The 10345-nt window shown below is 40.6% G+C and overlaps 1 protein-coding gene across 1 annotated transcript in view; it reads right to left on the bottom strand.

The window, feature by feature from the left end:
• Positions 1–10345, bottom strand: part of ZSWIM5 (zinc finger SWIM-type containing 5) — a 184305-nt gene that overhangs the window by 33034 nt on the left and 140926 nt on the right. The window contains exons 6-11 of the mRNA XM_012812324.1: positions 8949–9125; positions 8089–8235; positions 7378–7515; positions 5792–6052; positions 5428–5563; positions 4422–4579 (exon numbers count right to left, since the gene is read on the bottom strand). Coding sequence (XP_012667778.1) covers positions 4422–4579; positions 5428–5563; positions 5792–6052; positions 7378–7515; positions 8089–8235; positions 8949–9125 — 1017 coding nt within the window. The remainder of the gene's footprint in view (positions 1–4421; positions 4580–5427; positions 5564–5791; positions 6053–7377; positions 7516–8088; positions 8236–8948; positions 9126–10345) is intronic.

Genomic DNA, 10345 nt, shown 5'->3' with positions numbered 1-10345 from the left:
ATAGGCGCCGAGCCTATTTTTTTTGTTGTTGTTGTAGTTGTCATTGTTGTTTAGTGGGCCTGGGCCAGGTTTGAACCTGCTAGCCCCAGTGTATGCAGCCGGTCCTCTAACCTCTGAGCTGTGGGTGCTGAGTCACTTGGATTTTTCTTTATGGAGAAGTTTTTAGCTGAAAGTTTAATTTCTTTGAAATTCATTTCTATTTATTCTTTTTAAAGGGACTATGGTAAAATATATACAACATAAAATTTATCATTTTAACCATTTTTAAGAGATTCAGTGGTATTAAGTAAATTCATAATGTTACACATCTATTACCACTTTCCATTTCTGGAACTTTTTTATAATCCCAAATGGATACTGGGTACCCATTAAATAATAACTCCCCATTCTTCTAGTTTCTCTATTCATTCTGTCTGTACATATTTCTCTTATATTCTATATTTTATTCTATTCTATTTTTTGGGGATTTATATTATCTGTGACCTCTCAATGTAGTCAGAGGGATATCTGCCAGGTTTCTCTACTCTATGATAAATTATACATTTTTCCTTTTATGATCACTAAGAATTTTGTGAAGAGATACTTTGAAACTATGTAAATATCCCCCTCCTCCTCAAATGTTCACCCACTAGCTTAGAATTCATGTTTCTTGACTGTGGCTATTTTACCTACTTCATGAAAGTGGAATCATACAATATATATCTATGTATGCTTATTTCAATTAGCATCATTTTGAGGTTTATCCATGTTATACCACATATCAGAATTTCGTTTCTTTTTTTTCTTCTTTAGAATTTCATTTCTTTTTATAGCTGAGTAATATTCCATTGTATGTACATACATTTTGTTTACCCATTTACCTGTTGAAGAATAAAACTGCAACTACAAACACTGGTGTACAAATATCTGTTTGAGTCCTCTTTTCAATTCTTTTGGGTATATACCTAATTCATTTTTATTAATTAATTTAATGAGACAGGGTCCCAGAATAGAGTGCAGTGGTATCATCATAGCTTAACTCAACTTCTCAAACTCCTGAGCTCAAGTGATTCTCCTGCCTCAGCTTCCTAAGTAGCTAGGACTACAGGGATGTGCCACCATGCCTAACTAACTTTTTGTATCTTTGTAGAGACAGGATCTTGCTATGTTGCTGAGGCTGGTCTTAAACTCCTGCCCTCAAGCAACTCTCCTGCGTCAGCCTTCCCAAATGCTTGGATTATGGGCATGAGCCACCACTCCCAGCCTCATTTTTATTCTTGAGTGAGATTTTGTAGTTTATGTCTTTCAAGGAACCAGTCCATTTCATCTTATATTGTTGGACTGGCATAGTTGTTCATAATATTCCTTGATCATCATTTGAATGTCTAGAGTCTGTAGTGATGCCATCTTTCTCACTCTCAATATTGGTAATTTTTGTTTTTCTTTTTTTTTTTTTTGAGACAGGAGTCTCAAGCTGTCCCCCTGGGTAGAGTGCTGTGGCATCTCAGCTCACAGCAACTTCCAACTCCTGGGCTCAAGCGAGTCTCCTGCTTCAGCCTCCCAAGTAGGTGGGATACAGGCACCCGCCACAATGCCTGGCCATTTTTTGGTTGCAGCCATCATTGTTGTTTGGTGGGCCCGGGCTGGGGATTCGAACCTGCCACCTTAGGTGTATGTGGCTGGTGCCTTAGCTGCTTGAGCCACAGGTGCTGAGCCATAATTTTTGTTTTTCACCTCTTTTTTTCTTGATCTGTTTAGACAGAGACTTGAATTTGATTGATATTGTTAAAGAACTAGCTTTTGGTTTTATTGATTTTTCTTTAAAAAATTTTTGTTAGAGATGGGGGTTGTGCTATGCTGCTCAGGCTGGTCTCAAACTCCTGACCTCAAGGAACTCTCCCACTTCAACCTCCCAAAGTTCTGGGATTACAGGTGTGAGCCACTATGCCCACCTGATTTTTCTTTACTGTTTTCTATTTTATTGATTCCTGCTCTGATCTTTATTATTTGCTTTCTTCTGCTTACCTTGGGTTTCGTTTTTCTTTCTCTTCTAGTTTCTTTCCTTTTTTTTTTTTGAGACAGGAGCCTCAAGCTGTCCCCCTGGGTAGAGTGCTGTGGCATCTCAGCTCACAGCAGCCTGCAACTCCTGGGCTCAAGCGAGTCTCCTGCCTCAGCCTCCCAAGTAGCTGGGACTACAGGAATCCACCACAATGCCTGGCTATTTTTTGGTTGCAGCTGTCATTGTTGTTTGGCAGGCCTGGGCTGGATTCGATACACCAGGTGTATCGAATACAAGGTGGATGGATACACTGCCACCTTGGGTGTACGTGGCTGGTGCCTTAGCCACTTGAGCCACAGGTGCCAAGCCAACTCTCCTAGTTTTTTAATGTGGAAGCTGAGATGACTAATTTAAACCTTTTTCCTTTCCAAATGTAGACATTGCTAAAGATTTCAAAGTAAAACTTTAACTACATTCCACAAATCTTAATATATTGTGCTTTCATTTTCTTTTTCTTTTTTTTGGCAGTTTTTGGCTGGGGCTGGATTTGAACTCACCACCTCCAGTAAATGGGGCTGGTGCCCTACTCCTTTAAGCCACAGGCATCGCCCTGTGCTTTCATTTTCAATCAGTTCAAAACATTCTCTAATGTTCTTGTGATTCCCCACCACCCCCTTTGGCCTCTGAATCAATATAGAGAGGTATGTGGTTTAATTTCCAAAACTCTGAGGGATTTTTCAGATATCCTTTTATTATTCATTTCCAATTCTATTGTGGTTGTCTAAAAAAGTTTTCTATTTCATCTCCATTTTTGAAAGATTCTTCTACTGGTATAGAATTCTAGGGTGACAGTTTTTGTGGGTTTTTAAAAGTACTTTTAAGATTTTCTCTGTTGTCTTCTGGCTTAGATTGTTTCTAATGAGAAATTTACCCCAATACTAATTTTTTGTCATTTGTGTATAATTTTTATTATTTTCCCCCTCTGGTTGCTTTAAAAAAAGTAACAGTTTCTCTTTTATTACTGGTTTTAAGCAATTTGACTATCATGTGCCTTGGTACAGTTTTCATGTTTCTTATGCTTGAGGTTCATTGACTTGCTTGGACCTGCAGTCTTTCATTTTCCTTATCCTGCTTGGAATCCAATACTCTATGTCAGAGTATCAGATTGGAAGTATTGCATTGGAGTATCAGTTTTCATGGTAAACCGCACACTCTACCCACTACGTGGATGCTTTTCTTTCTTGGGGAGGGGGATAGAGTCTTACTTGATCACCTTCGGTAGAGTGCTGTGGCATCTTAGTTCACAGTAACCTCAAACTCTTGAGCTCAAGAGATCCTCTTGCCTCAGACTCACAAGTAGCTGGGACTACAGGCACCTGCCACAGTGCCTGGCTATTTTATAGAGACAGGGTCTCACTCTTACTCAGGCTGGTCTCAAACTTGTGAGCTCAAGCAATCCACCTACCTCAGCCTCCCCGAGTATTGGGATTACAGGTGTAAGCCACCGCGCCTGGCCTTACATGGATGCTTATTATCAAATCTATTAATTTTTGCCAACAAGATTGGTAAAAGGTGTTATTTCAGGATTAATTTTATGTTTCTCAAGTGATAGCAAGCATTTGAATTGTCTCAGAGTCATTTGTATCTCCTTTTCTGTGAACTATCTATCTGATCATATCTTTTGTTCAATTTCTGTATGGTTTTTATTGGTCAGTTTTATACTGGTTTACTATATTTTTTGCCTTTCCTGCAATGAAATTTTTCTTTTTTTTTCTGGCAAGAAGATGATACAACATAAATTATTTTTAATTTAAAAAAAAGCTTCAAAAATCCATGTAGTTTTCTGGTACAAAATACTCAAGAGTCCATGGTAGCTAGTATTTTATAGCTTCTCATACAAAGACTTATTTTCACTTTTTTCTGTGGGGAAATCAGCACAGCCACCAGGCAGTATGTGTGCTTAAAAGGCTGAGAATTACTCTGGATTGCCTATCTTTTCAGGGCAAAGGAAAAATCACAAACTTCCTATCTGCAGAGAGTTCTGAAGCTCTATCTTAGTCATCACTTCATTAGATCTTCCAATGTCTCTAGGAAGCTGACAGGTCACTGACAATGATACTCATTTTATAGATTTTGAAAATGAAGCTTAGAAAGGTAAAGTGACTTTATCATATGGAAGGTTAGGTTTGGAAGTTAACTTAAAGGTCATTTAAGTCTTCATACTTAGGGTCCTACAATTAGTAACTAGGGCAAAGGTTTTGCTTTGTGCCCAGGTGTTCTTTATAATAGCAGAAATCAAAGTAAGAATCCCCATCTCTCTAAAATGGTTGAGGAAGAACAAATAGCTTCTCTTCTTCAGGAGACTGCAGGACAAGTCTTTGACAGGTCATGGCTGGCCAGGTACAGTGAGGATGCTGGAGCCTAAGGTCTATCTGGTGCTCACCTTTGGCAGCAGTCAGCATGGTGGAGGCCAATTCACACTGCTGTGATTCCAAGTGTCCAAGCGTGAACCAGCGAGGATAACGGCTGGGCACCACAGACACCATATGGTGAGGGTGGGAAGTGTCGCCTGCAGAAGCTGAGTTTTCTAGAACAGGTAACCTAGAAGACCCAGGAAGAGTTATCAGCCACTATCCAGACCCTGGCCTTCTAAGGTACCTTAGAGAAGCTTGCTCTTTGCAGGGGAGGAAGTGGGGGGAAAGGAAAGTATTAGTTAAGAGCTTTAAAGATTTTTAAATCTATGGTACTATATTCCATGTGAGGTGAGTGCCTGAGCAGTTGCAGAAATCAAGCTCCAAATGGATTTGAAAGGCAGTTCAAATGCTGTAAGGTTATTTATAAAATATGAGAAATACATGTCAAGCAATTTCTTGTTTTAGATGAGTTCTCATAACCTTATGGGTCTAAGTAAAATTTTTCTTCTATTTAGTCTGCTGCATCCCACAAGTTTACCTGCCTAAACCAAGGCTCCTATACTAGTCTGTAAACAGGATGCCCATAGTTCATTTTTCAAATCTTGGGGTAAACACATTTATCTATACTTTCCTTAGATTCCTCTGGGGACCCATGCCTGGGCACCATGTCTCAGTTGAGCCATGGAAGGGCTCATACACCTTTTTGGCCTGGCTGACTCCCAGAATAGGGAGACTCAGAGCTTGTGTCCTCCATATCTATTAATATTTCAGGGGCTTCCTCAGACAATCAATCACAAGCCAGGGAGCCAACTGGGTTACCAACAAGGAATCCCAGATAGGAATCCTACATTATATAAAAATATTTGAGCCATTTTAAGGTAAGCTTGATGGCAGGTCCAAGAGAATAAACAAAGAAAAGAGAAGAGAGTGGGATAGACAAAGATGGAAAGAGAAGAGAGTGGGATAAACAAAGAAACTGAACACTAGAGACTTCTGGTTTGGTGCAGGCAACTATGCCAGGAAAGGATTACCCACCTCATGGCACGTAAGGCTAATTTATAGGACAGGTCTGGATCATGAGGCAACAGAGCTGAGAACAAATACTTGGCAAAGGTATGCATGGGAACGCTTTCTCGGTGGATGACTTCTCCCAGACCACTGAAGGGGCCTCCTGTAGGAAGAAGATAAGCCAGAATTATTTTTTGTTTTTTGGGTTTTTTGGGGGGTATGCTTCCATTTGCCAGCCTGGACTTTAGCCCCAGTATCCATGCATGCTTGCTAACCATGGGAACCTTCCCTGCATTTTAATGTTATAAATGTTCCCATACCTGTACTCTGTTAGAGAAGGGAGCCCAGGGTCACAGGTCAAAGGCACTGTGACAGGCCCTTCACTACTTACCTTCCAGCAGTAAGATGCACTGTTTCTGCAGGGTTTGCACTAGTTCATCATCAAGCTGCAGCTCCTGAAGGTGGCTTAGGAGCTGCTCCTCATTTCGGCACACCTTGTCCTGTGCATAGAGGCCTTCAGGCATCACCCTCTGTTGACCCATGCCCATCAGAGCAACTTCTAGGGCCAATGATAGGTAGGACTCACTGCTGTTTGGGCAGCTTGCAGCTACAGGTACATGCTGGTACACAGGGGGTCTGCTTTCATTCATATCTGAGGGCAACAGAGCATGAGGTTCTGTAGGTCAGGTTCAGCACATTCTTCTTTCTCTCCTCCCACCTTTGGTCAATAGCTATTACAGAAAAGCTGAATCAGAACCCCAGAAGAGGAAGGAAAATATACTGAAAAAAGGTTACACAGAGTCACAAAGATCCCCACCCTTTTCTTAACATATGAACTGTCTAGCTAATTGGGGAAGTATAAATCTTATACTTATCTTTTGCTAGCACAATATATAATTATTTGTTTTTCTGTCTGTCCCTTTTACTAGAGTGTAAGCACCTTAAAGGGATGAGACCATCTTGTTGCTCTAGGTATCACCAGGACCTGGCATAGGACGAAGCTAAATATATATAAGTGGAAAATTGGTAAATCCAAGTGTGACTTCATGTTTTCAAGATATAAATGTCCCTGTATAGATGAAAAGGACCAAAGATGATGATTCTCTTTGTAGGGGATCAGAGGGAAGATAACAGCTACCACCATTTGTATCTCTACCCAGGGAAATCTGAATCCATCTAGTTAAATTATTACTTTTGTAACACTTGCAACTTCTATGTTATTATTGTTCTACCACTGGGTTAATAATTTCAGGATGAAGTTATACTCTAACTTCCCTTCTTTTCTCCTTCATCCGTCTAGTAAGTATTTATGGAAGACTATAAATGGCAGGTGCTACAGTAAGTGCTAGGATCACAAAGTAAATCTTAATTTCTGTTTCCAAGTAGCTGATAGTCTACTAAGAAATACTCACCTATAAACAAACTGTAATCTAATGTGCTAAATACCAAAGTGGATATACGAATACAATATGGTAATGGCATAAAGGAAAGAAAAAATCAATTCTGTTTCTATGTAGTCCTGGCTACTTTGAGACTCTGTTAAGTTACTACCCTCTACTTCTCATTTATAAAGTTGGTACAAAACCACTAAGAGGGAAGAGGTTCAAAAGAAACCAGAAAGTATTATGCAACTGGAAGAGATATACACACTCTTGGTAGAAATTATTTTCCACTTTCAGACTGCTCTAGGCTCTAGCCTCTTCTGAAATTCCTCTATCTCATCTTAGGCATTTTTAATTTTCAGTAAGCAAAAGAGAGGAGCAAGGAAGGCTAGCAAGAGAAAATGGGAAAGTAGGACAAGACTAGACCACAGGAAAGAAAGGTGGGAAAAAGAGGGGGCCTGAGAAAACCTCTCAGGGGGTGATCCAGTTTGGCCAAGAGCAAAATAAAACGCCTCAAGAAGGGGAGAGCAGAGTCTGGCAGGGAATAGAGGGTCATCCAAGGTACTCTTGGCCTGTCTTGGGCTGACCCCTGTACCTGACACTTCCAGATAGCCATCATCATTCAGTCGGCAGGCTTCAGTCAAAGTAAGAAACAGGCAGCCAATGGGATCCAGGGGGTGGCCCACCCAGCCCTCTAGGTTTGTGATGGTTGTGGCTCCTCTTTGCAACAGTTCTGGAAACAAGCAAGTCAAAGTTTTAGAGAGTGATGGACACACACTGCTCCCTGTTCCCGCCTATCCTCTGTCCCTCTCCTTATTATTCAGGTCTTGACCCTGAGAGTCAAAGAAAAGCTTCCCTCATAGTCTTGCCCCGGATTTATAGGACTGGCCATAAGCATACCAGCTAGCTGCCAGGTCTTGTGGTCTGTATTTAGGCTGCCTGCTGGTTCAGCATAAGTGGGTACTCCTTTACAGTTTTAAAAGGGTTTTCTCATACTAAAACTTAATGAGCCTTCCAACTGCCTTGTGGGAAGGGTAGGAAGGTGTTATTTCCATTTTACCTGTAAGAAAATTGAGATTCATAGAGATAAAGTGAAGCATTCCCCACAGCATGTGGAATGACCTAGAATTCCCTAGCCTGTGCCACACCATAATATTTAATGAAAATTAAGTTCTAGTACTTATGGAGCTTTTACCATATACTAAATAAACATCACTTTTAAACTTAAAAAAAAAAAAAGGAAAATTAAGTTCTGGGTCTTGTATCCTCCCAACATCCTGGGTAGCCTTAGGTATAATCACTATACCTTTCTTCTGATGCTTATAGATTTCCAGTTGCCGTTGCTGCTGCAACCTCAAGGTATTAATAATGGCCACTGTGAGTCTGAGGGCCTCTTGTGGATAACCGTGGGAACGTAGGGCATCAACTCGAGCACAGGCTGTAGGCACATGCTCTACCAAAGAAGAAAAAATTCTGGTTGAGTTACTATTTCAAATCAGGAAAATTTGTGCTTGATAAAGGGAATTCATGTTTAGTCCAGTTCTCAAATTCAACTGGACAACTATAGTACACCAGGAACTATGTTTTTATCTTTAAGGGCATAAAAAGTTGAATAAATCACAGGTTCTATCTTAAAAGAGTTGCCTCACAGCCTTAGCATGCTTGTATGGTATAGAATAAGACACACAACTAGGATAATAAAATCTAGTACCATAGTAGAACACTTACTATGGGAACCTAAGGAAGAGAGCAGCTAATTGCCTAAAACAGCTGTTTTCAACCTGTGGGTTGTGACCCACAGGAACTGTATTAAAAGGCTGTGGCATTAGGACAGTTGAGAACCACTATCCTAAAAGGAAAAGTCACATTTGTTTAATGAATCCTACCTTTTCTGAAAACCTATTACAGTAGAATCTCCATAATTGACCACTTCCCTACATGACCACCTCCTTAAGTTGACCTAATTTTTATAAACCAGACATGTACCACAAGTACATATCAGTATAGTCCAAAAAATAAAAATCAAATGGCTTAGGTGTCATATAAATATCCTTGAGTCCAAACTGTAGCTGGAATTGCTGGTACATATCTAGATGGCTTATTTGAGCCTGGCAAGAGAAGAGATTGAACTCTGAAATTTTTTGAGTACAAGAGGGATAGACTTACCAAGCCACAGTGGCTGGCCTTGGGAATTAAAGAGTAGTCTCTCACTTTCCCGCTGGCAGGCAGGTGCTGTATAAATATCATTGCTGATTATTTGCTGTAGGTGGCTATCCTGCCAATGTAATTCACGGCCCTCAATGGCTCTAGTGAATACTGTTCGTCTTGGTCTGGATAAAGAGTCTGGAGAAAGAAAACATGTAGCATATAACAATGAATAGTTTAAAATTTTAACCCCTGGCTCTTCTTCACGGTAGAAGTTTGGCCAAAAGAATAGTATAATATGTGGGCAGTGAGAGCAGCCACTCTGCTACCTCTCTGGGTATTTGTTGTGTTGCCTTCTTCCTAGATAAGCTTTTAGTGTGTCTGCGCCCTCTAAGTTAGAAAGAATTTTTCTATAGAGATCTATGGTTGCCTTCCTTCTACAGAAGACTAATTTCTGCTGGGACCTAGACACACATGAGAGAGAAGGGGAATGGTGTTCAGCTGCTCAATCGCAAGGATACAAACTGCTTCCATTGTGGTAGAGAGAAGCAGCTGGGTAATTTCTGTAACTTATTTCATTTATAGCTCATGCTAATTAGACTAAGGACTTCTGTGAAGTTCCTATTGAAAGCTCAAAATGAGCTAAGGCCCTGTATATTCTGGTACAATTACCACACTGATAGCTACAGGCTTACAGTTTTGTTTCCCAATAAGAAAAACTGATGCTGACAAAAGACTAACTAACTTACTTTCTCATAGGAGCCTTATTATGCCATCTCTCTTCAGTTTTCCTATAGGAAAACCAAACCTTCAGACAAAGTAGACTTAATTTTTTTTTTTTTGAGACAGAGTCTCACTTTGTTGCCCTTGTAGAGTGCTGTGACATCATAGCTCACAGTAACCTCAAATTCCTGGGTTCAAGTGATTCTCTTGCCTCAGCTTCCCAACTAGCTAGGACTACAGGTGCCATCGCAATGCCTGGCTATTTTTAGACATGGGCTCTCACTCTTGCTCAGGCTGGTCTTGAACTCGTGAGACATTCCACCAGCCTTGGCCTCCTAGAGTGCTAGGATTACAGGCGTGAGCCACTGCCTGGCTGTAGACTCAATTCTTTTTTTTTTTTTTTTTTGTGAGACAGAGTGTCACTATGTTGCCCTTGGTAGAGTGCCATGAAGTCACAGTTCACAGCAACCTCAAACTCTTGGGCTTAAGCGATTCTCTTGCCTCAGCCTCCTAAGTTGCTGGGACTATACGCGCCTGCTACAATGCCTGGCTATTTTTTGTTGTAGTTGTCATTGTTTAGCTGGCCTGGGCTGGGTTTGAACCTACCACCCTTGGTTCATGTGGCCAGTGCTATATAACCACTGTGATACAGGGAGCCAAGCCCATAGACTCATTTTTTTTTTCTTTTTTTTTTT

The sequence above is a fragment of the Otolemur garnettii genome, unplaced genomic scaffold (assembly GCF_000181295.1).
Source record: "Otolemur garnettii isolate 467f Iridium unplaced genomic scaffold, OtoGar3 scaffold00202, whole genome shotgun sequence".
In the NCBI taxonomy this organism is placed as follows: Eukaryota; Metazoa; Chordata; class Mammalia; order Primates; family Galagidae; genus Otolemur; species Otolemur garnettii.
This window is presented reverse-complemented; position numbering and strand designations above follow the sequence as displayed.